The sequence below is a fragment of the Cutaneotrichosporon oleaginosum genome, assembly GCF_008065305.1.
Source record: "Cutaneotrichosporon oleaginosum strain ATCC 20508 chromosome Unknown ATCC20508_contig05, whole genome shotgun sequence".
In the NCBI taxonomy this organism is placed as follows: domain Eukaryota; kingdom Fungi; phylum Basidiomycota; class Tremellomycetes; order Trichosporonales; family Trichosporonaceae; genus Cutaneotrichosporon; species Cutaneotrichosporon oleaginosum.
Window position 1 is genome coordinate 1,334,683 of NW_027072174.1, and position 26,456 is coordinate 1,361,138.

General features: G+C 63.2%; 9 protein-coding genes across 9 annotated transcripts; 5 read left to right on the top strand and 4 right to left on the bottom strand.

Annotated features, from left to right (window-relative positions):
• Window positions 1–178: 178 nt before the first annotated feature.
• Window positions 179–983, bottom strand: COLE_06065 (uncharacterized protein; the record flags this gene model as incomplete). The annotated part of the gene is made up of 4 exons (XM_018420149.1): window positions 179–286; window positions 561–685; window positions 800–857; window positions 900–983. The coding sequence occupies 4 exons, from the start codon at window positions 981–983 to the stop codon at window positions 179–181; spliced, it is 375 nt and encodes a 124-aa protein (XP_018282531.1).
• Window positions 984–1,952: 969 nt separating this feature from the next.
• COLE_06066 (uncharacterized protein) lies at window positions 1,953–7,065 on the top strand (the record flags this gene model as incomplete). The annotated part of the gene is made up of 7 exons (XM_018421885.2): window positions 1,953–2,097; window positions 2,143–3,228; window positions 3,269–4,859; window positions 4,896–5,362; window positions 5,397–5,444; window positions 5,485–6,564; window positions 6,599–7,065. 7 exons carry the CDS (start codon window positions 1,953–1,955, stop codon window positions 7,063–7,065), a joined length of 4,884 nt encoding a protein of 1,627 aa, XP_018282532.1.
• A 71-nt stretch (window positions 7,066–7,136) lies between these two features.
• On the bottom strand, window positions 7,137–8,665 carry COLE_06067 (uncharacterized protein; the record flags this gene model as incomplete). Its single annotated transcript, XM_018425895.2, has 3 exons — window positions 7,137–7,504; window positions 7,568–8,427; window positions 8,463–8,665. 3 exons carry the CDS (start codon window positions 8,663–8,665, stop codon window positions 7,137–7,139), a joined length of 1,431 nt encoding a protein of 476 aa, XP_018282533.1.
• Window positions 8,666–11,621: 2,956 nt separating this feature from the next.
• On the top strand, window positions 11,622–13,983 carry COLE_06068 (uncharacterized protein; the record flags this gene model as incomplete). The annotated part of the gene is made up of 2 exons (XM_018426323.2): window positions 11,622–12,161; window positions 12,208–13,983. The coding sequence occupies 2 exons, from the start codon at window positions 11,622–11,624 to the stop codon at window positions 13,981–13,983; spliced, it is 2,316 nt and encodes a 771-aa protein (XP_018282535.1).
• A 452-nt stretch (window positions 13,984–14,435) lies between these two features.
• Window positions 14,436–16,894, top strand: COLE_06069 (uncharacterized protein; the record flags this gene model as incomplete). Its single annotated transcript, XM_018421887.2, has 4 exons — window positions 14,436–15,640; window positions 15,672–15,736; window positions 15,768–16,167; window positions 16,201–16,894. 4 exons carry the CDS (start codon window positions 14,436–14,438, stop codon window positions 16,892–16,894), a joined length of 2,364 nt encoding a protein of 787 aa, XP_018282536.1.
• A 559-nt stretch (window positions 16,895–17,453) lies between these two features.
• On the top strand, window positions 17,454–21,492 carry COLE_06070 (uncharacterized protein; the record flags this gene model as incomplete). The annotated part of the gene is made up of 4 exons (XM_018424737.1): window positions 17,454–17,651; window positions 17,796–18,985; window positions 19,022–21,413; window positions 21,448–21,492. The coding sequence occupies 4 exons, from the start codon at window positions 17,454–17,456 to the stop codon at window positions 21,490–21,492; spliced, it is 3,825 nt and encodes a 1,274-aa protein (XP_018282537.1).
• A 1,273-nt stretch (window positions 21,493–22,765) lies between these two features.
• On the bottom strand, window positions 22,766–24,400 carry COLE_06071 (uncharacterized protein; the record flags this gene model as incomplete). The annotated part of the gene is made up of 3 exons (XM_018420650.2): window positions 22,766–23,920; window positions 24,089–24,226; window positions 24,272–24,400. 3 exons carry the CDS (start codon window positions 24,398–24,400, stop codon window positions 22,766–22,768), a joined length of 1,422 nt encoding a protein of 473 aa, XP_018282538.1.
• A 462-nt stretch (window positions 24,401–24,862) lies between these two features.
• On the top strand, window positions 24,863–25,215 carry COLE_06072 (uncharacterized protein; the record flags this gene model as incomplete). The annotated part of the gene is made up of 2 exons (XM_018424910.2): window positions 24,863–24,891; window positions 25,137–25,215. The coding sequence occupies 2 exons, from the start codon at window positions 24,863–24,865 to the stop codon at window positions 25,213–25,215; spliced, it is 108 nt and encodes a 35-aa protein (XP_018282539.2).
• A 547-nt stretch (window positions 25,216–25,762) lies between these two features.
• Window positions 25,763–26,354, bottom strand: COLE_06073 (uncharacterized protein; the record flags this gene model as incomplete). The annotated part of the gene is made up of 2 exons (XM_018420079.2): window positions 25,763–26,136; window positions 26,171–26,354. The coding sequence occupies 2 exons, from the start codon at window positions 26,352–26,354 to the stop codon at window positions 25,763–25,765; spliced, it is 558 nt and encodes a 185-aa protein (XP_018282540.2).
• Window positions 26,355–26,456: the final 102 nt, after the last annotated feature.

Below are 26,456 nucleotides of genomic sequence, written 5' to 3' on the forward strand. Positions count from 1 at the left end.
CGCCGTACCTCTGCTAGAACTCTGCTTCATCTTGCATCATCTTATTGCGCCTCCCCCGCCCCCGCACGCCCGTACGCCATTAGACCAGGCCATAGGCACCGCACTGCTTGCTCACTCGCACCCAATTCACTTGAATTGCTTCGTCACATGCATAGTGATTCTCTGCTGTATAATCAAATCACCCCTCAAAGCGGAACACCTCCTCCGTCGGCGCCCACCACCCAGGCCCACTCTCGCTCCCCACTGCCCCCTCTACAAAGCTCTCCTGCTGTCCGTCCGTCATCTGCTGTCAGTGCGGGGAACAATGGCACGGCTGAACTCGGGCCTTTGCCGCTCCCTCTCCTCCCCCCGCATTCCATTGTTGTTCCCCGCACGCGCTATCACGGACATTGCGGGGTGCGCGCTATCACGTCGTGCTGGGCACGACCACTTCACGTGGGCGGGGAGGCCTCTGTCTTGGCCTTGACCTTGGTCTGGAGGCCACGATGCCTCCGCCGGGCGGCCGGGCGGCCGGACGGCTGACGGCCTCCGAATAGATGCTTCTGGATCCACCAACGCACCTTCCACCACCGCCGCGTCGTCTCGCTCTCCTTGATGCTCTCCATATCGGCCTCGTAGTCGGTGCCCACATACCGCATCGTAGCAATCAGCAGGCTCAGGGGGGCGAAGTAGTAGATCGAGTAGTCTGGCCTCAGCGTAGATCGCCGAGCGATCTCGGGCTGCCATTATCTATGGCGTGCACCTGGGCACTCTTGACCATGGGCACGCTGGCGCCATTCCAGCAGACAAAGCCACATACCGACAACATGCGCCTTGCGGAGCGCGTCCAGGACCTCGGGCCAAACCGCCGCATGCACCTGGCATGAGTCCCTCCACGCTCATCGGGGGGAGTCACCTACGCGCTTGTACTCGTCCAACGCCTCGGGCTTGACTTTGATCACTTGGCAGATACGCCTGCCCTCGTTGGTCTTGGGAAAGTCCATCGCGATATGGTTGTTGGTTTTGTGGGTTGGAAGGGTGCGACGGAGTGGGCATGGGCGAGGTCGGCGCCGTCATGCAATCATGGGTTGACGGCGGAGTGGAGTTGCTCCGGCGGTTTTCGCCGAACATAGTTTCCGGTCACACCACCACAAGTCCACCTTTGATCCATCTTCTCGATATGCCACACTCGCGCACAAGCTACACATGGCACAACCCGCTTGCTGCTGGAACCGCACCCTTCAAAGTACAATGGAACATCGCTGTGCAACCTGACACTGTCCGATGCCCGATGCCTGACGAGTCGACGAGGCTTGAGTCGACTAACCCAGGGTGCGAACAATCTGACATCACCAAGGGACCCAGCACAATGGCGTGGTGAGCGCTGCATGCCGCGTTTCACGGCGTGTGTGTGACGCGTGGGTCGTAGCCAAGCCAGACCGCATCTCGGATCAAGTTTAAAAGTCGGAGATGGGAGGAGGCCGAAGGCTGTCTGACGGTATCGCCCGAACGCTTCTAGAAGGCTGCAAAGTTGGCCCAAAAGACTGGACCGTCGCGAGCCATTGGTGGATGCTCGGAAGCTGCTTACGCTTACGGTCACGGCGAGAAAAGAGGGGAGATGGGGTTGACTAATGGCTGATGGCTGATGGCTGATGGCTGATGGAACTGATGCGGTGCAAAGCATCATCACGTTGACGAGGACCACCGTGGGAAAGGTGATGCGGATGTTATTGGGTGGCAATTTGAACCTCCACCTTGCTTCCCGCTCGGCCTTGGGAGATGACCTCCACCACCGTCAGCTCGCATCACTCGCTCTCTCCACCATCACTTTATCATCTCTTTCTCTTTCTGTATCCATCTCTTTTTCTTCATCTGATCTCATCTCTTGTCATCTACTTTATTCGTCTTCTGTCAACAGCGATACCCCTCTTCTCAACCACCTCGCCTCCTCGAGGTTTGTCACGTCTCGCACCATGTCCCACCCCTTCCCCGATGCTCTCGAGCTCCCTGCCACCTCACAGTGCCAAGTCAATCTCAATCACACGGCCTACGACATCACACAACTCCTCCCCGCTCTGGAAGCAGCTCTGGATGCGCCAGTCGTGGATCCTGCTCCAGGTGAGTTTCGATATCAACAGCTGGACGGGGCTGCTCACACTTCAGTGACAGAAGACTTCTGCCATGTTCATACTCTCATCATTCCCGCCCTCCTCCGCCCTCCGCCTGCCTACCATCAATTACTCAGACGCGGCTCCAATGACAACGTCCGCATAAACGCAGACCGCACCAGCTTCGATTCCGCCGTCAGCATCCTGCAAACTCAAAGAGAGGCTGGCGTCCCAGTCACCCTCAGCCCACCCACCGAGGACTGCATCCACCAGCCTCTCAACTTTCTCAAGGTCTCCAAGACCATGCGATTAGAGGCCCTCAAGCGCAGTCCCAACGTTTTTCTCCCAGGCGCACACAAAGCCTTCGTCAACCTCCCTGCCGTTCATGCGTACGCGGGGAGAGCCTTCCTCGTCCACGCGACAACATGGGATTCGGTCCACTGGCTGCACGCTGCCCTCGCACTTGACCCCAACGAGAATCCGACGAGGACTGGAAATTATCGCGACCAAGTCAAGCGAATCCAACTGCGCACGGGTGTGCAGGTTGTTTGGTTCCCTGGCACCACCGATGACTCCCAGGCCGAGCTTCGCCTCATCATCACCATTGAAGCGTATCTCAACATGAGCCACATTGCCGGCCCTTGTCTCCCAGACGTCGGGGCTGGTTTGTTTGGTCTGTTCCTTGCTACAGCACTCCCTGCAGATGTGGACACGGGGTCGGGCGATACGGTAGCCAGCTGGCTGGCGGCAAGGGCCGCAGCGCTCAAGAAGTTCTACGAATGCCTGAAGCCAGCTCCAGAGCTCCCGTTCAGCTTCGACGCACGTAAGCTACAGCCTGCCGAGCTGGCGTGCAAGCTGCTCCCATTCCAAGCCCGCACGGTTCGTCTCCTCCTCGAACGTGAGGGAGCGCCGATCTGCGCAAGTGTTACACCTCGCCAGCCCAGGGGTCAGTGGAGCCTCATTCGATTCGACGGCTTTGGCGACTACGCCTTCCATCGCTTGACTGCACAGCTGCAGCCCATTACTCTCGATCGTAAGGGCAAAGCTAAGGAAGGTGATGCGTCTCTTGATCTTCTCGAGGGTCTTCCATGCCTGTTCAGCCTGTCGTCGGTGCGCGGCACAATGTTGTGCGAGGAGATGGGTGAGTCTCTCTTGTGATCTGACCTCGAGCTGACACTCAGGACTTGGCAAGACTGTGGAAGCAATCGCGCTTATGGTCCTACATCGTCATCCTCTCTCGTCGCCGCATCCCCCTATCACTACGCGTGCGACTGTAAAGTCACAACAGATTGATCTACAGAATCCCCCCGATGTTTACAACAATCCCCAAGTTCGAGAGTGGCTCGACAAGGAGCACCTCGCTTTCGCTGACGCAGTGTCGTGGTCCGAGGAGGCCCAGCTGAACGTCGCCGAGGTTGCCGCTACTCTTGTGGTCACGCCTTTGTCTCTGCTGCAGCAGTGGGTTAACGAGATTAACAATCACGCGCCCAACCTCCGCATCTGTATCTACCCCGGCTGGAAGGCGTTATTGGCCCAGTTGCGGGCAAAGCGCTCCGTGATAGCCAAGACACAGCTCAAGCGTGAGGCTGAGAATCGCAAGCGCAAGGCCAAGGATTTGCGCAACACAGCACGCCTAAAGTATGCCAAGGGCAGTGGTAATCAGCGTATCGAGGTCGAGATGGAAAGCAGCGACGAAACTCAAGCGGAGGAAGATGGAGAGCCGATTAGCCTTCTCAGCCTCACACAGCTGGCGTTCCTCGACTACGTTCGCGGACACGACGTCGTGGTTACAACATACCAGGCGCTCATTGAGGACCTAGGAGTTGCCAACCCCGTGCCGGCTCGCAGTCGTCGCTCCACTGCAAAGTACAATCTCCAGGAGCGCCCTCGCAGTCCGCTAGTCATGTGCAAGTGGTGGCGAGTCATCATGGACGAAGTTCAGCTCCATGGTGACCAGACAGCGGCGTCCAACATGGTGTCGCTCATTCCTCGCAACTTGTCTCTTGCCATGTCCGGAACGCCTGCACGCTCCGACATCAAAGACCTCCTGGGATCGCTGCGGTTTTTGGGCGTCCCATTCGGCGATGGTAACATGTGGCACAGGCTCCTACAACCGGCCAACGCGTCGGCGTTACATGGTCTTTTCCAGGCCATCAGCGTCCGCACGATGAAGGCTGAGGTTGCAGGCGAGTTCAACCTTCCTCTGCAGAAGCGATATGTCATCCCGATCCAGCTTTCCGACATTGAGATGCACTACTACCTCGACACTTTGGAGCGACAGCGTGAACGCCTTCGCTCTCAGATGGGTGGCTTCACGCCGAGCCTTTTCGGCCTCGCTCTTCGTCACCTCCGCCAGATCTGCACCCACATCCAGGTCGGTGCGCTCCAGCGTGGCGGTCTAGGCAACATCCTCGACCGTGGAGGACGCATGCACCTCGGCAGCCGTCTAATGACGATGGAGGAGGCGCTAAAGAAGATGAACGATGACCACCAAGCCGAGGTCGTTAGCGAGACTCGTTCACTCATGCGCTTCAAGCTCAAGAAGGGACAGCTTTTCTTGCTCAACGACGGTGACTATATGCGTCAATTGAGAGCCATTGGGCAGTACGAGGAGGTGCGCGAGATGAGCAAGCCGTTGCTGGAGAGCGCGCGAGCTCGACTGGCCGAGGTCATTGGCGATCGCGACGACAACGTGGATGATGAAGAGGACGCAAGCCGAATGACGCAGCATGAGCGCGAGCGTGCCAAGGAGATTTTGTCACTTCGCGCAACGTGAGCTTTGTGCACCCCGTCAGCAGCTAACATTAGTATTCGAGAGACTCTGCTCCTTGTCCATCACGCGTGGTTCTTGGAAGGCGACGCGCACCACCAGATGGCCGACGAAGACAAAGAGGTGGCTGCTTACGAGGCGGCCGAGGCGATCCGCAAAGACATTCTTCGACGTCCGTTGCAAATTACCGAAGGATCAATCAACATGCTGGAGAAGGCGTTTGAGCAGCATCCGGCATATACCAATGCCCGTGACCTCTGCGCCACTGAAACAAAGCGTGCGGGCGGTATCCTGTCGGCAGATGTTATTGAGCAGTCCAACAGTCTGCTCAAGATCCTCAACGACAACGCCTTGCTCGTGCACAGCTGGCGTGAGAAGCTATATGAGCTCTTGACTGGCCCCGTTGAGGCCGTGGACGAGGAAGTACCCCTTCCAGGGCACGGACAGAACGTCGAGAACCCCGAAGAAGAGTATTATGCCAAGGCGCTGCAGGCACAGGGAGAAAGTGAGACTGGTATAGGCCGTTTGCTGACTCGCAGTTGAAGCGTATCTTACAGCTTACGCGGCGGTCATTGCCGATCGGAAAGGTGAGTAAAAAGAGTATGAGAACGCAGCTGAACGTAACAGAAATGTTGCTCGAGGACCGCACCATCCTCGCCACTGTTGAGAGTCGCATCACCAAGAAGCGTGTCACTAAGAATTCAAAGGAGGCCGCCGCGGACGCCCAGGCCGTCGATCTAAACACTGTGGATGACCAGACGCTCAATCTCATGCTGGAGCGGCAAGCCTTTCGCGATCGCCGGAAACAGGAGGGTTGCGAGCGCCCTCTGAAGGCCATGCTCATCGACTTGAGCAACATTGAGCACAGCGCTCAACGGCGAGAGGAGGTGGCAATCGCGGAGAGCGCCGCAGCTTACCTCCGACGGTATATCAAGGCGCAGACCGAAGTGGTCAACAAACTCAACAAGGAGCTGGAGACAATCCGAGCCACTTTCAATCGCCGCGCTTCCTACTTTGCCGCCTTGCAGGAAATTTCAGATTCGGTGGCATCTGAAGACTCAACTATCTTCCGGCAAGCGTACCGCAATGTCGATCGCATGATTTTTGAGAGCAACGAGCGCTTGATGACTCTTCGTGTGCGCAGCCGGTTCCTCCAGAGTCTCAGCGGCGACGACAGTGGCGGTGGTGCAAACCCGGCACGCGACATGCATGAGGAGTGCGTCGTCTGCTTCGGCACATCAGATGACAAACATGCTATTCTCCTCGCGTGCGGCCACGCCTTCTGCGTGTCATGCTACAAGGAGTACCGCAAGGCGGGCGTCATGGGGACCCGGTGTGCGACGTGCAAAGTGAGGATCGACGAGCGGGAGGCGACTCGTGTGCGCATCCAGAAGCGGACAGAGGGCAGTGCCGAGCCTTCTGGGTCTCAGGAGGGATCATCGGCTGAGGCCGAGGGTGAGGATGATGAGGACATCTATGGCGGCGCCGATGGGGCGGCGGCCGCTGCTGAACAGGAGAGCCGCCGGCTGGCGCTGGATAAGATCAACTTCATGTCGCCGGCCAGGCAGAGAGACATCCATGCGCTCGACTCGATGGGCGAGTATGGATCCAAGATTGATTTTCTCGTCAAGCATCTTCTGTGGTACAAGCTTATGCGCCCTGGCGTACGGCACGTCGTGTTCTCCAACTGGGCCGACTCTCTGCACAGTAAGCCTCGTGATTCGGCATCGCTGACCAGCAGTTGTGGAGCAAGCCTTCCGCGCCAATAGCATCAAGTATGTCTCGCTCGACGCCAACACGAAGAAGAACAGCGTCGTGGAGAAGTTCCAAGCCGATAAGTCGATCATGGTCTTCCTGCTGCATGCCGAGCGCGAGTCAGCCGGCCTGACGCTCACATCATGCGGCGTGGTACATCTGCTCGAGCCGGTGCTGCAGCATAGCTTTGAGCTGCAGGCCATCGGGCGTGTCGACCGGCTGGGACAGGAGGCCGAGACGAGAGTGTACTGCTACGCAACACTCGACACGGTTGAGGCTCGTATTCTGGCGCAGGGCGTGCGGAACGGAACGTCAATCTATCTCGCGGACAAGAAGGAGGATGAGGCCGCGATGGCGGCGATGGAAAATGTCGCGCATGCGGCAAGCCACGGCGGGGACGTGGCGGCCGTATCAAGCGCCGTGGACGAGGAGCTCCTGAAGCTGATCTTCTAGATCATCTGAATCAAACTTTGTATTGCGTTGTTGTAGATGAGTGTATACATTGCTGCTCTCGAGCTGTGCATCTACTTCTCCTGATCTTTTGCCTCGCTCTTCGCGCGTACTCGCCGCAGCGCCTCGGCGGCCTCGCGCCGGCCCTCGGCGAACCCGCTGTCGCGGGCCGCGGCCAACGCGGCGTTGAAGTACTTGCGCGCGCCGCGCTCGTCACCTTCCATCTCGGCCAGCATGCCGAGGTTGAAGAGCGCTACGCTCCCTGCGCGCTGGCACACGGCCTGCCCCATGTCCGTGGGCAGGCCTGTGCCCCACCCGGCAGCCTTGGTCGCGGCCTCGGCCTCCTGCAGCGCGCGGAGCGACCACGAGCGTGACGCGGCGATGGCGGGCTGCGTGCGCGGCCCGAGCGCGTAGGACGAGAGCGATGTCATGAGCATGGCGGCTGGGGTCAGCGTTGCCGGCGCCTCCTACCCACCGACAACCTCCGGCTCCCCTCCAGACTCACCTTGACACCGGTCAGCGGGAGGCACGCTGCCCGGCTCCGCCTGGGGCGGAAGCAACGTCGTAATGGCCTGAAGCACGAGCTGGCCGGCGAGATCCGGCCGCCCCCGACGGCCATACACCTCCGCAAGCGTCTCCATAGTCATGCCGAGTCCGCGGCGGTTCACGCGCCCCGCGTCCTCCCCGTCGTGTGGCAGGCGTACGTCGCGGCCGACGACGACAGGCTCGCCGCCCTCGCCTTCTTGAGTGGGGCGGTGCGCCAAGCCCATCTTGAGCATCGCGGCGATCGCAGCGGAGAGGTGGGCCTCCGCGGCCTCGTCCCACGCCTTGCCGGCTTCCGCGCCCGTGAGCACCTCCCCACCCGCGCTCCGGAGGAGGGCGGCCGCCGCACCCTCCTCCCCTCCGTCCCCTCCCTCCCCTCCCCCTCCCTCCGTCCCCATCGACCCGGTCGGGAACGGCGGCGGCGCGGCCGCGCCGCCCATCCGCGCGGCGATCTGGCCCATTTTCTGCGCGAGCCCAATGGCGCGCACGACGTCGCCCTCGCCCATGCCTTCGCCGGTATACGGCGCCACGGACCCCGGCACAAGGTCGCCGAAAAGCGCGCGCGCGTCGCGCAGCACAACATACGCCCGGATGGGGTTATACCCCTCCAACATGGCCGCGAAGGTCGCGTACAGCCCCGCCATCTTATGCAGCGGCTCCGGCGCCAGCGCGGCGGGCGGGAGGGCGTGCGCCGCCGCGAGCGCGGACAGGAAGTACTTCTCCGCCTTGTCCGTCTCGCCGTGGTTGCGCGCTTTGAGCGCCTTCTTCAGCGGCTCGCGGATGGAGGCCGGCCACACGCGCAGGGACGAGTACCATTCGAGGCTGGGTCAGTGGCGCCAAGGAGAGAGGGGACTTACATCCCGTAGGTGGTGATGAGGATCGCGCCGCCCGCGAGGGCGAGGAAGAGGTGGGAGACGCGCAGGCCGCCCTGCGAGGCGGGGGGCGGGCGCGGCGATGGCGCGCGCGTGGAGAGCGACCGGGCGAGCGGGCGGACGAGTGGGCGCGCGAGTGGGCGCGAGAGCGGGCGCGCCGCTGGCACGAGTCGTGGGAGACGCAGCATGGTGAGATGAGAAGAGAAACGGTTCGGCAGATTACGACTTTCGTCATATCCCCCCAGGCACGGCCCGACTATCCGGCCGTGTGTTGTCCGGAGCGGAGATGGTGGGCAGCGACGTCGCCATGCTCGCCAGCGGTCGCGAGATACACGACTCGTCTCGTCTCGTCTCTCCTCATCCTAACTTGTCACTCCTCACTCGTCATCTCCCATCCCATCGCCCCTCTCCCCACCATGACCACCGTCCCGGACATCACGCTCAACGACGGCCACGCGATCCCCGTCGTCGCGTTCGGCACCGGCACGGCGCTGTACGCGAAGGAGTGCGCCGACCTCGTCCTCCAGGCCCTCGAGGCGGGGTATACGTCGCTCGACGGCGCGCAGATTTATGGTGCGGCGCCCGCGGATACGCTGACCAGCCAACTCGCAGAGCATCGGCGACGCGCTCGCGCGCTGGGGCGGCAAGCGCGACGACGTGTATGTGCTGACTAAGTGTGGGTGCAGGTAGAGAGGGGGCTGACGGCAGGGGGCAAGCGCGAGGCCGGCGGCCCACGCGCCGTCCTGCTCGACGAGCTCGAGAAGCTCGGCGTGGAGTATGTCGACATGTGTAAGTTGGAGTGCTCGACTAGTTGCCGCCCGCCGGCCGCTCACGCAGACCTCATCCACTCCCCCCTCGTGCCCGAGGACCGCCAGAAGGCGTGGGCCGAGATGGAGGCAATCAAGAAGGACGGGCTGGCGTTGTCTGTCGGCGTGTCCAACTTCCGCGAGGAGGATATCATTGAGATCAGCAAGACGTGGGAGCATGCGCCGGCGGTGAACCAGGTGGGTTCCTCCTTGTCAGGTGTGGTTGTGATGGGCTAGCTCGCCCATGGTCCAGTCCACATACGCTACCGACCACGGTGTACGCTGCACGCCATCCTCAGCGCTCACTGTCGCGGCTCATGCCGCCCGCAGCGCTCGCTGTCCGGCTCGTGCCTCCCTCAGTCCTCACCCCCGCCGCTCACTTCGTTCGCGGCTCACCCAGATCGAATACAACCCCTACAACTTCCACGCACCCAACATGCTGCGCCTGCTCGCCCTGATGAAAGAGCACAAAATCAAGGTGCAATGCTACGGCCCGCTGAACAGCGTGCACCGCGTCCCCGGCGGACCCGTCGACAGCGTGGTGGACAAGATCGCGCGCGAGCGGGGCAGCACGCCGGCGCAAGTCCTGCTCCTCTGGGCGGCGCAGTACGGCGGGGGCACAGTCGTGACGACGTCGCGTAACACACAGCGCCAGGCGGAGCAGCTGGCGGCGTTCTCCCAGCGCCCGCTGAGTGCGCAGGAGGTGGAGGCGATCGCGGAGGCCGGGCGCGGCAAGTTCCACCGCCAGTTCATGAAGGAGGTGTGGGATGCTGCGCGGGAGTAGGACAAGAGGTAGACAAAATGTAGACGTGCGCGCAGTCGACGCAGCTCAGGGAGAGACGCCACGGCATCACGATGAGGCCGAACCCTCGATAAGACGATGGAGACGGCGCTCGGCGAACGCGCGTTGCAGACGCAAGGTGGCAGTGTATTGACGGTCGGATATGCGATTCAACGGCCAGCGCCACAGGGGAGTAACAGGCCAGGAATATCCTCGATAGGACAGAGTGCGGTCTGCAATAGACATGGTCCAAGGTTAGAACAGCTGAAGCGAGGGGAACGACCGAGGCCTAGCGAGCGCGTTGGAGCATGGAGCATGGAGCAAGAGGCGGCATGTGATGCGAGGATGCTGACGAGATGACGAGTGAGGGGCGGGAACGAGTGCCTCGCCTTGGTCGATGGAGTGCTCGAAATAACATACAGCGGAGAGAGTACAGTGAGACAATGAATGCCTGGCCGAGATCTTGCCCGGAGTCCGACGATGCTCTTACGCCTTGCTGACTGGCCGCTCTTGCTCTCTTGCTCGCTCTTGCTCGCTCTTGCTCGCTGCTCGCTGCTCGCTGCTCTCTCTCACGCCGCCGTCGGGGGGCCGAATCCTAATCCATTTATCGAGGTAAACGAGCCAATCGTAATCTCAGGGTCCCTCCCCCGCTGCGCAGAGCCACAGGACGATCCAGGGTGCAGGACGGCATAAGGCCAGAGCCCCATGCCCAGCTGTCAATTATAGCTGTCCCTGAGGCCTCTTGTAATACTAATGGATATCAGATTAATCCTGTGGGCTAATGCTATTTGTATTTCACTGGCCGCCCTCTGCTCTCGCGCCGAGCGAGAGACCCTGGAAAGGAGGGAATATACCCATATTTGCCTGCTCCCCCCCCTTTAGCTGTGGTGCACCGCTCAGCCCCCCCCCCCCTCGGACTGCTCCTCATCGCCATCATCCTCCTCTTCATCACCATCTCCGTCGTCCCCGCGCCCGTCCTCCCCTTCGCGCTCCTCCTCCCACGCTCATCTCCGCCGCGCGCTCTCCCTCCCTCCGTCTTGCGCTTCCTCTGGCCCCTCGTCCGCCCCCTGCCCCGCCCTTCAACCCGCCCCCCTCCGTCCCATCCTCTCATCCTCCTCCTCCTCCTCTTCTTTCATCAACACCCTCTTCATCTCTTCATCCTCTCTTTCGACTCTCAAGCATCATCATCATCTTGTGACACACTCCACACCCCACAACCATCTCCCTCGCCCTCGCCCGTCTCCCTCCTCGCCTCATCGCTCACCCATCCCGCCCCGCCGAGACCGCGCCCCGAGCTCCTCCTCCTCCTCCTCCTCCTCCTCGTCGCCGCCCTCTCGTCCCCCTCACCCCCACCCCCACTCCCTCCCCCTGCCCCTCCCCGCGCACCCATAACGCTTCCTGGTCTCTCTCACACCAGGCAGCTGGTCGCGCACGACATCGCCCCTCCCCCGTGGTCCAAAAGCGCCCCGAACACTCACGCACAGGTGGCGAGGCCACCCAGCCCATACGGGCCGCCCTCTTTCCCGGCATCAGCAACCATCTCGCGCCGCGCATGCGATGACTTGCTCACCGAGCCCCTGTCCGCGGCATCCTCCGCGGCCTCCAAAACCACCACCACCACCATTACTAGCATGGCGTTGGCCCATCGGCGGACCCATTACCGACTTTGGTCATGAGGGCGACGCTGGCCCCAGTCGGGTACATTCCGAGTGCTCCTGCTCCGGAATCGAGCCCAAGCCCACGGCTGAGACAGAGGATGGCTCCACGCGCCGGCCGACGCGCCAACCCCGGAGGCGGCGTCGAACCCGCCTCGTCGCTGCCGCCACCTCCGCCCTCGCCCTCTTCTCCATTCCTTCCGTCGTCGCTGGCCCAGTGCCAACGCCAACAACAGGGTCTTTGTCTCCAACATCACCACCGACAGTGCAAGACGTCGAGCCACGCTCCATCCGCACCCTTCCAATATACACGGTGCTCACTGTACCCGACTATGGCCCATCAGCTGTCCCAGAAACAGTCCTTCCCATGTACTTTACCAAGTCGTCTGATGGCTACTGGTACAAGGTCGAGGAGGCTTGGTCCCTCTATGGTCGAGTTGCTGTGAGTCATTTTTACTGCTCTCCACGGGGTGCTGACCATCCTCCAGTCCGATCCTCACAACAATCCCACGCCTACAGTTGCCGCGCACTCGTACGTGGTTACCTCGCAGATGCCACCGGGGTGGGGCAACAAATCCGGCCGCAGCGACTTTTACAACACTCCAATGATCGTGGCTGCCAGTGTCATACTTGGCATCCTCATCGTTTTTGCTATCATTGTCATCACCTATCAACGACGAAAAGAGGCCAGACGAAAGAAACGACACGCCGCCCGTATGCGAAGGAAGGCACTTGCTGCTGCAGGTCTCACTGAAGATGGTCTCAAGGGGGCCGACTCGGTGCTCGAGGCAGAGTTCAAGAAGCGTCTCGACGAGCTCGAGCTGGCGCATGCCACCAAGCGCCGCGAGAAACGCGCGCAGAAGAACCAACCGTCTGCTTTCGTGCGCACAAAGGTTCGCGTGTGGCGTAGTAATATTCGCCGCCGCAAATCTCCCCGTTCATCGCACGACGACGAAGACCATCGCGTCAAGGATCAGTGGTCTACACATGGCGAAAATCGCTCCCAGACGCGACCCGACTCGCCGGGTTCGCTGCTCACGCGTGACTCGGCTTCATTCATGACTGACTCTTCGCGAGCGCCCAGCCCGCATCGATCCTTCTCGCGCGCTGGTCTGGAAGTCCAGAGCAACACCGAGCAGGGCACAGGTTCAGATACTTTGGCGGAAACGGCCCATTCGGCAACCTCTGGCGGGATGTCTGGAGACGCATCTGGCGAGGCACTTTCGCCATCAACATCTGCTCAGGATCCAACAGCGTCATCTGCTTCACTGCCATCGCCCGCTGCCGCCCCAGGGCCCAGCGGGCACATGCCGCCCGCATATCGCCCGGCTTCTGTTCGAAGCCTCGATATGAATGCTGCGGGCCCTTCGACCTCGCGCGCTGTGGAACCAACCGCGCCAAATGTGCTCTCGCCAGAGAAGGCGTCGGCCGCAGGCTACTACCCTGCGCCTGCGACGGCCGACGCCGAGCAGGCCCAGGAGGTCGCCCGCCGCGCAGACGCAAAGGCGCCGATTGTCATCCCGCCCGAGGAAGAGGAACGACGCGCGATGCACGTCGCTACCGACGACAAGCGTGAGCTAGAACGCTTGCGTCTTGGCGCATCTGCGCCGCCGGTCACCCGCATTGAGGACGAGGATGGCGCCGGGCCGTCTGCACCGAACTTTGAGGTCGACGGCGAAGGCTTTGAGATGCTCACAGCCGCCTCGGGTTCTGGCGATGAAACAGACGCGCGCAGCGACGCGGGCGCTACGAACACGACGTCGGGGTTTGGTTCGGCGTCTAGCCGGCTCACTGTACCGGGCCTCCCTGCTCCCCCTCCAGCGGCGACCCTTCGCTCCCTCCGCACGTTCATGGACGACGACACGCACTTGCGCCCCTCGGCGCCTACGTCACCGACTCATCTCCGCCCCTCAGCCCCTCCCTCGCCTGTGCGCCTTCGCTCTTCGGCCTCGTCACCCGTGCCATCCGCGCCACCTCTCGAGCCATCAGCTCCTCCCCTCTCCCCCTCCGCGCCTCCACTGGAGCCGTCTGCGCCCGTGCCCTCTGCTCCACCGCTCGACGATTTCGAGGACGAGGACGAGCCGTCTGCTCCACCTCTCGACGACGAGAGCACACACATGGGCAGCGTGCGCGTGTCCAGTGATGTGCCGCATTCAGAGGGCGAGGAGCCATTGCCCACGCCCGAGGCGGACGCGGATATGGGCGATGTGAACGCGAGCCTGCGTGTGGGCGGGCACGGCTTCTTGCCGCGCTACGAGCCGTAGAAGCATGTGAAGGAGAAGCGTTGGTCATTTGGGTTACAAGATTGTATTACTGTTGTGATGCTAGCATAATTCTTGTCATGTGGTTGGGAGTGTGCGTGTGGGGACGGGGCTGACGGAGACGAAGCGTGGTAGTGAGATCGACGGGGGGTGCTCGGCGAGAAGATGGGTGTGCGGATGCTTGTGTATACAGTGGTGTCATGGGACACACTGCTCGAGCATGCTCGATACTCTTCGTTCGTCTCAATTTCTCGTCTCTCTTGTCTCTTGTCATCTCATCTCTCATTTGCATTTTGCATCATCTTCTCATCTCTCTCGGATCCATGCACGCGAAAATGCCCCCGCCCGTGCCTGCCCCCATCGTCAACATCCACCTCTCCTCTCCACAAGCCAACTACCATCTCAACAACACCGCCCACATCCACGCGCACGCCCACCCCTCGGCCCCCGCCACAATGGAGGCCAACGACGTCCATTCGGACCCCGTCGTGTCGCCCATGAGTCGTGGCCGGGGCGGCTCGGGGCATTTCTATGGCGGCTACGGAGGTCACGACCGGCACAATGGGTATGAAGGAAGCAGCGGCCGCGGTGGACACAGTGGACACAGAAACAGTGGACAAAAGAACAGCGGAAAGAACAGCGGACACATAGACTCCAGCAAAGGACACAACGGAAGCAGCAGCAACGGCCAGCGCCACTCGAGCCAGCGGCGTACATGGTCCAGCAACGCGCCTTCACGCGCCGCCAGCACCGCCGCTCGCCGCGCGTCGCCCGAGATCACCTGCATCTCCTCCAGCGGACCCACCCAAAAGAGCGCGCAAGCCGGCACATTAGGCCGTATCCAGGCGCCCGCGTATCAGCGCGTCCACGCCACCCTCAATATGGCGCGCCCACCCGAGTCGCCCGACATTCTCGCGCTCGGCGAAGGCGACTTTGCCGATGACAGCCCAATGCCTGTCAAGCGCGCCGTGAAGGCTTTGCATACTGTGTCTACGCTTGGTGCGAATCAGCCAAAATCCAAGGCCAAGCCAAAGCCCAAGTCCACGATAGGTACGCGGTACGAGCTGCGCTCGCCATCGCCGTCGCCGACGCCGACGCCGGTCGCAGCGAAGACACGGCGACGATCACCTGCGCCGTTGGTCTCGAGGAAGGTCAGGGTCACGTCTAGCCAGAAGGCTAAGGACTCGTCCGAGAAAGCGATGGCCGTCTCGTCGTCAGCCCCCGAATCCAAGACCAAAAGCAAGGCCGTAGTCGGAGGAAAGCGTAAGGCCGGCTCACAGATGTCCCGCACCGTCACGTCTTCGCCACCACCCGCCGAACCCTTCGACTCCTCACAGACGACACCGAACGGCAGCGTGTTCTTCGATATCGTCAAAGCCGTTGAGGCCAAGGCGAGGGAAGAAGAAGAAGAGAAGCAGCACGCAAAGGAGATGCAGCAGATTTTGGACGACGCGCTGTGCGTCGATGTCACGCAGGACACGCCGCGCAATCGCAAACTCAAGGAGGACGAGGTCCGCGAGCAGGAAGAGTACGAGGAGATGCGGAGGATCCGCGAGCAGCGAAGCAAGAAGCAGAGCAAGGCGAACGTGTTCTTCGAGCACGCGCCGCAAATGGCGGCCGAGGCGCGCCGGCGGCGTTCGCTCGAAGCCAAGTCGATAGCGTGGGTCGCTCCACAGCGGTGCTGACGACAGATTGGCTGAGACGGCCCAGTTCGCACCGAAGCGGCGCGAGCTCGGCGAAGACGAGAAGTATTGTGGTGAGCCTTAACGCCGCAGCAGCTCACCCAGCCTCGTTCAAGAACTACCGTCGCCGCTGCGACCACTGTTCCGAGCCGTGGCCGATGTTTCCGTCCGCCGACCTGTGTGCGCTGCAGCGACGCTTCGCGGCGATTCCATCCCTGTCCTTCCGCCAGACGATGGCGCTGTGCACCATGCACCGCGCCGAAACAAACATCATCCCGCTCGGGATCCGCGACGGATTCCCGCAGGAGATCGACTTTGAGGACGTCGACCGCCGCCTCGAGCGTGGGTGGATTGCCGCGCGCCTCAAGAAGGTCGCGGCCAAGCCCGAGATATCCAAGTTTTACCGCCGCGCGAAAAAGGAGATCAACCAAATGGGCCTCGCCGCATGGAAGGACGTCGCGCACCAAAGCAACGACAAGGTACTCGCGTACGCGCAGCCGGGATAGTGAGTGGCCCCTTCTCCACACCCTAACGCCAGCTACGGCGATCTCGGGCGGGCCATCATGATCATGCACTTCCAAAACCTGATCCGCTGGGGCCATCTCATTTTGGGCGCGAGCACCGCGCCCCTCCCCGAAACCGACTTCATCGTCACTGTGCTTGTACCGGAATCCGCCGTGCTGCTGACGATGGAAGACGGCGGCTGGGACGGCCACGCCACCAAGGGCGAGGGGTGGGAGGACGCGCGCGCAGGCGCCATGGACTTGTGCCGCCGCGCCGGGCCGTACGGCTACTGGCGCTTCCGCGCTGACGGGGAGGGGCAGCGCGTGCTGGACAAGGTGCGGCAGGCCGCGAGCAGCAAAAAGGCACGGCTGGACCGGCGCACCGTGGACATGCGCGAGATCGCGGAGGGCGGGGAGCACGACGCGATTCTCGTCGGCAGCAGTGACACGGAGCAGCCGGACGAGAGCGACTGGGGCGCGGACGAGTGGGACGAGGTCGTGCAAGCCGTGCAAACCGAGCAGGCGGAGCCTGCTGATCTCGACGCGACGCCGCGCGCGAGGCGGCTGCTGTCGCCATCGCCTCCGGTTGGGGTCCAGGTCCAGGTCCAGAACGAGACGGACACACCGCGCGCGCAGCAGCAGCGCACGCTCAGGCCCAAATCTGGTGACTCGAGCGACTTTGGCGACTGGGACGAGCAGCTGTACGTCGCGGGCATGGATGGGGTGTAGACAGACAAGCACGGACGGGTGTAGCATTGGTTGTGTAGCATTGTAGAGTATCGCATGATCGCATGAGACATGGTATGTACTGTACAATGGCATGTACACTCACTACTGTACATGAATCTGGACAGTCGGTCCGACATGGAACCCAGTCCACTCGGCGCATCTTATCACGGGGCCGAGCATAGCCGAGAGCTGTCTCGGCGCCGTCGCTGTGCTAATGGCCTGAGCGCCGCTATGCTAATGGGAATACAAAAGCGACGATTTACAAATTTTCCTTAGGGGGAATAGTGTTGCTGGGGCTGGGTGTTTTCGTGGTGCCTGACCGTACGGTGGGAGTCGCTGGGTGGCGGTTCAAGGGCGGCGGGAGCATCTCGTGTTGATCTTGCATCTCCGTCTCTCTCTCTCATCTTCATCTCCGTCGTCTTCATCCTCTACTCTCCATCCTCGGCACCGGCACCCCCGCTCTCCTTCTCGCCGCTCCTGCCCCACCGCCTCCCGCCGCCCGCCTCCTCGACGTCCACTTCCATCGGCTGCTCGTCCTCTCCCCTCCCACCCCACCCCAATGTCCGGGCCGGGGCCGGGCCCCTCCCCCTCAGCCGCCAAGGCGTGGTTCCCGCCCCCGCCGAGCCTCGCGGCCCTGCCTGTTGACCGCAGCAAGACCGAGCCCAAGCCCGCGTACTACAAGCTGCAGTTTGGCGACGAGAGTACCGGCTTCAGCTACTATGTTCGCACGTTGAGCGTGGTTATTGGGCGGAATGTTGTGAGTTACGCCATGGAGATGTGGGGATGAGGATGCGGACCGGATGCGGACATGGAAGGCACGAGACAGGACGAGGCGACGCCCACGCCGGCGCCGGCGCCGGCGCCAGATGAGAATGAAGAGTTCAACGACCGCTGACGGCAGGAACGGCCACATGCTTCGCCCGCGCCCCCGCTCTCCAGCTTCGGCTTGGACGGGCCCTTCCCCGGCGTTCCGGGGCTCGAGTGGCACGGGAGCCTCATCACCCCACCCACGCCGGCGCTGGATGCCGCCGCGCTCGCGATGGATCCGGACGCATTGGCCGTCGCCCAGCTCGAGTTGCGAGAAGGGGAAGGGCAAGCGACCGATGATCAACGACGCGCAGAGGAAGATCGATTACGAGAATGTCCAGCGGAAGACAAGCCGCGAGCAAGTCCGCGTGGGGAGGATGAACGAGAGAGCCCAGCGATGAAAGAGGAACGGGGAGAGAGCCCAGCGAACGACAAGCAGGTCAAGGTTGAGGCGGACGAGGCCATAGACGTCGACGTCGACGTCGCAGACCAGCCGGCACGACCTAGCAACTCGCTCACTCCTCCTCCTGCTTCCTCACCTGCTCTTCCCGCCGCCTCTTCCTCATCCGTGGTCCCCGTTCCGACTTCGCCTGCAGCGGCCGCTCCCGCTGCCGCTGCCGCCGCGTCGCCCGCCCCAGTGACCTCTGCATCTCCAGCACTGACCACTGGGCCTGCTTCTTCAGAGCAGCCAGCAAAGTCGACATCCCCTCCCGCAACTGCACCTGTCGCCGCAACACCCACTCCTCCCCCTCCCTCCGGCACCACCCCGGCTGCTGACTCTACTCCTGCCCCAATACCCATCTCCGCTCCAGCCTCCGAGTCAGCTACGCCCGCTCCCGCATCCGCCCACCCCGTCCCAACTGAGTCCACGCCCATGCTCGTGGACTCGGCTTCGGAGACCCCTGCCCCTGTCGCGGACGCCCCTTCCGCCTCAGCCACCCCAGCACCTCTCGCCCCCACATCCATCCCCGCTGACCCCTCCCTCGGTCTTGACATTCCACACGGCCTCCTCGACACAGACATCTTCGACATCAAGCCCGACCTCTCTGGCCTGGTCGGCTTTGACAGCAATGACCTCCCTCCCCCTCCCCCAGCGACGCGCGCCGTGCTGTTCGAGCACGTCGATGTCGACCTGGGTCCGCTCAAGAGCGTGTCCCGCAACCACGCCAAGATCGAATACCGCAGCGACATTGGACAGTTCTGCCTCGAGATCATTGGGCGCAACGGCGCCTGGGTTGACGATAGATATTTCGTCAAGGGCGCGGTCGTGCCGCTGAGCCAGGGGTGAGTTGCCAAAGCACATCATGTGTCTGACCGCAGGTCCACCATCCAGATCGCAACGCGTATCTTCTCCTTCGTCCTCCCACCTTCGCCGGAGAGCTCGCCGCCCGCCCAGGCGGTCTCAGAAGCCCTGGAAGGTGCGTACCCGTACGAGCAGCTACCGTACCCCTACAACCTCCCCCCGGAGGAGGTGGGATACGCAGAGTTCTACGGGGAGCCAGGACCAGGTCCCGCCACCGCGGCGGCGCTCGCAGCACGCATCCCGACGTTCAATGCGTTCACAGCGAACGACGGGTACGGCGCGAACGACTCGGGCCGCTTCGCCGACCGCGAATGGATTGACGAGTGGGAGTCGGATCAGTCCGAGAACGACGAGAACAGCGAGTCGTCCGAGGAGGAGGAAGACGAGGACGACGAGGATGACTTTGTGCGACCAGTCCCGAAAATTCGCCTGCGGACGCGTCGCATCGTCATTCCAGAGGATGACGAGGAGGAGGAGGAGGAGTCATCTTTATCTGAGCTGTCGAGTGAGCCTGAGCCCGAACCAGAACCGGAACCCGCTCTTCCCACGCCGAAGAAGAAGAAAAAGAAAGACGCCGTCAAGGCCGAGCCTGCTTCGCCGCCGCAGTCACAGCAGCAGGCTGGAAAGGCGCCGAAGAAGGGGTCCAAGGGCGTCAAGGCGCCAAGCATCGTACTCAAGCCGCCGATGAAGAAGGGCAAGTCCGTGAAAGACGAGCCGATGGACGTAGATTCGCCCACGCCGGAGCCGGTGCAGACAACACCAAAGAAGAAGAAGAAGGACAAGGCGGTGAAGGAGTCGAAGAAGAAGGCTGTGGCCGACAAGGCAGAGGACAAAGTGGCGGCGCCAACACCAGCGCCCAAGCCTGCACCGCCGGCCTCAGCACCAGCGCAGCCCCCACCTCCTGCGCGGACGGGGCTGGCCCTGCCCACTGTCAAAGCCGAGGCGAAGCCGGCAGTGCCCGTGCAGCCTGCTGCCCCAACGCTTGCGGCCGCAATGGCTCAGCAGCCTGCCACATTGGCCGCAGTTGCGCCGCCTCCTGCCCAGCCCGCGACGCTCGCCGCCGCGCAGGCGCAGGCGTCTATTCCTCCAGGGCAACCAGGTGCACCTGCCCAGGCTCCTGCAGCACCTGGCGTTCGCCCTCCACAGCCCGGCATGGTACGGCCTCCGGCACCCGGCGTTCGTCCTCCCCCACACGGCCTCGCGCTCCCCAACGTCCGTCCTCCTCAGCCTGGCGTCCCCGGACAGCCTGGGCAGCCGATGCAGGCTCGCCCAGGCATGCCCGTCCGGCCTGGTATGCCTGGTCCCATCCCCGGGCAGCATCCCGGCATGGTGCGACCGCCTGGAACGCATCCACCGGGCACTCTTCCTCCTGGTGTCCGCCCGCCGCCTGGCATGGTTGTGCGGCCGGGGATGCACGCTGCCCCTGGTGTTCGCCCACCCATGCGGCCCCCACCCCCTCGCACCCAGCAGGTGAATGCACCTGCTGATCCGCCCAAGCCGTATTACATCTCGGAGCTCAAGGACAACCCCACTCGCCCGGGGCACATCTTGTGCTCGGTCCCTATCCCGCCGTCTGGCGCGGGGCCGCGCAACCCGCCAACCATCATCCGCGGGCTTGACGGGCTCCCGTTCATCGGTCCGCCACCACTCAAGCCGACGATGACTTTCGCGGCCATCATTTACTCGGCGCTTGTGAATTTGCCACGAGGTCGCGGCACGCTCGGCGAAGTGTGTAACTGGGTCGCGGGCGAGTGGGAGTACTTCCGTCTGAACCCCGAGGCGGGGTGGCAGAACTCGATTCGGCACAATCTTTCGCTGAACAAGGCGTTCCTCAAAGTGCCCCGTATTCCCGAGGACGACCCCGAGTCCAAGGGCTCAGTATGGATCTTGGATCCGCAGGAAGGACCATTGTTTGAGGAGAAGCAGCGTCGCGACGCGCTCAAGTCGGAGGGCAAGGCGAAGAATGCGGAAGAGAAACGTCTCCGTGAGCGCCTCAAGGCTGAAGAACGGGCACGGAAGCAACGCGAGCGTGAAATTGCTGCCGCGCAGCAGGTGCAGGCTGCGCGCGTACAACCGGGCGTCGTGAGACCCCGGCCGGCGCTGAGTGCGCACAGAGCGCTGGGCAAGACGCGTCTGCCGGTGATTATTCGGCCGCTGGATGCTGCGACGCGCGCGAAGAGCATCATCGACAAGGTGGACAGCAATGGAGTTCCGCTCCCCTTTGCATGCGATGGCACGCAGCTGATCCTCGACCAGGCGACATTCGGGCATCTCGCGGCAGACATCACGGACAAGCTCTACCAGCTCGGCGTGTCGGCCGCTGTGGATGTCCTCGCGAACTGGGTGATCAATAAGCAGAAGGCGAACGCAGGAAAGCAGGCTGTTCGCCCACCAGCAACAGGAACGGCAGTGAGGCCAGGCGCAACACCTGGTGCAGCGGCAGGTACCGCTACAGCGGCGCCAGGCGCTGTGCGCCCTCCTGTCGTAGGAGCCGCCCGCCCGCCCGCACCGGGTGCTCCTGGCGCGGCGGGCGCCAAGATCGGCCCGTTGCCACCAGGAGCCAACTTGACGCAGGTGATCAGCATGATCGCCAAGGTCGCAGCCGCGAAGGGCGACGTAAACACGGTGGGACCCAACGCCGCCGCGTTGCTGCGGTATATCCGCGTCGTCGGCGTCGAGATCGACCTGGCTGTCGCCCAGCGCATATGGCAGACGGGCGTGGTGCCTCCCCTTCCACCAAGGCGGACAGTAAACGGTCGCCCCGCGCCGCCGGGCGCGCGTCCACCTGCTGCGCGCCCCGGCGCAGCTCCTGGTGCCGCTCCAAGCGCTGTTTCAGGTGCCGTACGGCCCGGCGCTCCTGGTGTTCGGCCTCCGGCCGGAGCACAGGCCGTACGTCCGCCCGCGGCAGGACAGCCTGGTGTGCGTCCTCCCCAAGCTCCCGCGGGGGCGGTACGCCCGCCAGCTCCTGCGCCTGGCGCAGTGCGGCCGCCCGCGAACGGCGTCGCACGACCTCCCAACGGCGTCCCTCAAGGTGTGCGTCCTCCTCCAAGCGCGCCTCAGGCCCAGCCCCGGCCCCCAGCACCGGCTCAGCCCGCGCAGCCCTCCGCACCCGCTCTGGCCCAGCCAGCGCCAGCCCCACCCACGCCGGCGCCAGCCCCACCCACGCCAGCCCAGCCCGCACCCGCCCAGCCAGCCCAGCCCGCTGCACAGCCGGCTCCATCCGCGGCAGCTCCCCCAGCCCAGCCCACACCACCCAACCCCGGCAAGCGCGCCTTCGACCAAGGTCCCGGCGCCGCTCCTGCCGCTAATGGCGGCTCGGCCGCCACACCCACACCCGCCAAGCCCGAAGATCCCGCGAGCAAGAAGGCGCGCATGGAGACGCCGACGTCTGCAGCATAATGTCGACGAGTCATGGTGTAGCATATATGCAAGTGTACGATGAGATGTGGTAGTGCAGGAGTGTGTGCGGGGACTGGGGCTAGAGCGAGGCCGACTTGCTGTACTCGGCGTCGGTCAAGATCGGCTCAGTGCTGAACTCTGATTTGGTTTGCGGAGCTCAAGAGCGATCACCTGGCTAAAGTATATGTATTATGTGTGGCGCTCTCTGAGTACCGCACACCGCCCCACTCTGTCTACTCCGACACAGCAACACACCCGCGTATCTAATGCCAGTGCATGCTATCGAGTCTTACTACGTCGGCGTGCGCGCCAACCCTCTCACGCGGCCCTCTCGCCTCAGCCGCCCTATCCCCACTCCATGCTCACTCCTCGCGCACCTCGGCGAGCACACCGCCGCTCTTGACCTCGCCCCAGCCGATGAGACGCCAGTGCTTGTCGATACGGCGGGACAGGGCGATCTTCTCGCCCTTCTCGGCACACGCGGGGGTGGTGAGGGCGATGGTGACCATGGCGCCCTTGATGTTCTGGATGCGGCCGCCGGTCTGCGACGCACCAATGTTGATGAACAGCGTCTCGCCCACCACGACCTTGGACACACGCGCCTTCTTCGAGTCCTCGGTGCGCACGCCCAACAGGCGGCGGAGGAGGAACACCTCGGCCTTGATCTCGGTGTAGATCGACGGCCCCTTGCCGACGGCGCTCATGACCATGCCGAGCAAGCGGTCGGCGCGGCACAGCGCGGGGTCGACGAGTGTGCCGGCACCAATGAGGCCGCCGGGCACGGCAAACTGCAGCTGGTTCTGCTCGGCGTACAGCGACACAATCTTCGACTTGAGCGGCCGGCACGTGCACGTGCCGTTGGCGTCGCGCGTGATGATGCCCGGGCGGATCTCGACCTCCATCCCGACCTTGAAGACGCCTTGGAGGATCGAGCCGCCCGCGACGCCGCCCTTGAGCTCGTCGACCGTCGCGCCGGGCTTGTTCACGTCAAACGAACGGATCACCACCATCCGCGGGTCCGCCGTGAAGTCGTACTTTGGCGGCGCGATCTGCGCGATCGCCTGCACGACGGCGTCAATGTTGAAGCGCAGCTGCGCGGACACGGGGATGATGGGGGCGAGGCGCGCCGTCGTGCCCTCGACAAAGCGGCGGATCTGCTCAGAGTGGTCGAGCGCGTCGCTTTCGCGCACCAGGTCCATCTTGTTCTGCAGAATCACAATGTTGTGCGGGTCAATGCCGATGATCTCGAGCGCAGCGAGGTGCTCGCCTGTTTGGGGCTGCGGGCACGACTCGTTGCCGGCAATGAGCAGCAGTGCGCCGTTCATCACCGCCGCACCGGTGAGCATGGTGGCCATGAGAATGTCGTGTCCTGGGCAGTCGACAAACGACACATGCCTGATGAGCTCCATACGTCCGTCGCAGCCTGGGCGCTCGCACTTGGGGTGCAGCTCCTTGGACGACGGGTAGGAGCGGTAGCAGGTGGGAGGGGGGCACGCGGGGTTCTTGCACTTGTAGATCTGGGGTTAGGTGTGACTGCGAGGGGAGTGGTGGAGCAAGGGCAGGTAAAAGTGACGGTGCGGTGAAGCGAGCTGAAATGTATCGACTCGATACAGCATGACTCATCGGAACGGCCGACGCGAAACAGCTTTCGACTCGCCGCCTCGCCACCCACGCCTCGTACGCACCTTGGCGTTGGCATAGCCAAGCTTGATGGTAATGTTACGCTCGAGCTCGCTCTGGAAACGGACGGTCTGCACGCCCGAGATGGCGCGCACGGTCGACGACTTTCCGTGTGCGACGTGTCCGATGGTGCCGATGTTGATCTGGGGTCAGCCGTCTGCCTAGGTGGCGCGCAGAAGCGTACGCACAGTAGCCTGCTTCGAGATGACCTCGGGCGAGAGCGCCGTCAGCTTTGTCAGGTCGACCTGGACGTCCTGGGTTGGCACGTCCAAGTCGCCGGCCGCGAACGCGGCGCGCGTGTCGTTAACGGCGGCCATGGTGTGGATGTGGGAGGTGGAAGGGGGGAGGGTATGCGATGCTGCGAGAAGCTTGGTTTTCGGGCGATTCGGGGGCAGCGCGCGGCGCTGTTTTATCGACGGCGAGAGATGACGGGGGGGAGAGGCGGAGATGGAGAGGAGATGGAGATGGATGGCGTCGAGAATGTCAGGCGAGCAGAGCGGCGGAGCATTGTCTTTGCCAGAAATGAGTAGGGCGCCACACCCGGAGATACCGGGATATGCCACGTGGCCGTCTCGCCGGCTGACCCTCCCTCCGCCGCCCACTGGATCGATCTCGGTGAGTTCGAGCGACCAGCGATCAGCAACGTCAACAGCCATGGCCGGACCAGGTGAGTGCGGAAGGAGGGGAGGGGAGAGGGAGGAGGAGAGCTCACGCCAGGATTCCACCCCCACGCGCCCTCGCTCTTCTACCGCGGCCTGTCCAAGGCGCTCGGCGCCGGGATGTGGTTCTTCATCTTCTACCGTGCTCGGTGAGTGAGGGCGGATGGCGTTGGAGAGGGTGAACGTCGTGGGGAATACGGGAGGGGATGGTACAGGAGTTGGAGAAGCGCGCGGGTGCAACGCTATCACACTGTCTCGGCACGGCCGTGACATCGATGCCCGATGCTCCGAGCACCGAAGTGGCCCTTCTCTGCTTCCTCTGCCTCCTGCCTCCTCCACCCCACTTCCGCCCGCGGCAACTCCTCGCTCGGCATCTCAGAACGCTAACGTTCAGCCAGGACGGCCCAGCGCTCATCGGCCTGCGCCACCCATGGGACGGGCACGGGCACGGGCACGGCGACGACCACCACTAGTGTTATGGATACGATAGGCTCGGCGGAGCAGCGATGGTCGACTGAAGTCAGGTCGTCGAGACGCTGGCGTGACCGTGTCGGTGGCAGTGGTGCAGGGCTGCGACGGACTCGGTCGAACACGGCGGAGGCGTCGACGGGGTGGTGCGCCTGACGATGAACCTCTTGCAGGAGCGAGCGGAAGGGGGGAATGCGGGGGAGAGCACTCTCAGCTTGTTGGCACAGGCCTTGGTCAGTCGAGGATGGGCCGGGATCGGACGAGATCGCTTCTCGCCGACGCCCGCGCTTGGTTGCGGCTGCGGCTGTCGGAGGTGTGGAGCTCGCCAGGCCGGCGGCTCCAACTTTACGCGCATGTGTCCATGATAGATGGCGCGGAACAGTCAGCTTTGTGCACGCAGCTGTGCGTTTTCTGAGGGCACAACGAGAGGTGTAGCCTGCCGCGATCAGATCACGAGTTGCCGGAGTAACATTGGCCCCGTCGATCCTCGTGCATCAGCCGTATCTCCATATACATTTCGGAGAGGTGTATGCTAGATATCATGCCCCGCTCCTACCCCCTTCGCACCTCCTCGATCTCGACAAACCCCACGCCGCCCGCCGGCGTCGCGGGCGCGCGTCTCGTCCACCCCAACACGCGGCCCATGACCCACTCGGCCACGCCCTCCCCCGGCAGCGGGCGGATGGCCTCGACCTCGTGGCTCGCGATGAGGCCAGAGTAGGGGTTGAACGTGTAGAGGTTGCTCGTGGTCCATTCCGCGCGGTGGTGCGGCGGAAGCCGCGGGTGGCCGTGCAGCGCGAGCTGCACCCGGATCTGCTTGTGTCTCTGCGCCGGTGTGTCTTTGAACGAGTCGGAGAGGGAGTGGGGGGGAGTGGGCGGAGAGAACGTCATGCGTTGTAGCGTTGTCGCGAGGTCGGTGTGGAGGGCTGGCATAAGAGTGAGTTGGAGTGCAGGACTTACCGTGCAGCCCGCTCCGGCCTGTTGCGAACGCCATCCGATATGCCGTCAAGCCTGAGATGCGGATCGGGAACGGCGCGGGCAGCTTGAGCACGACGTGGGGCGAGAATACTTCGCGCGGGAAGAGGTCGTCGCTGGCGAGCGAGGCGTCGAAGAGGCGCGGCAGCGTCTCGCGGAGGTGCAGCATGCCGCGCCCGACGCGGATTTCCCACTCTGCATCGGGGACCGGAGCGTCTGGCCGTTCGGGGGGGACGGTGTGTGCGGCGGGGGACGGGTGGAAGTGCGGGGG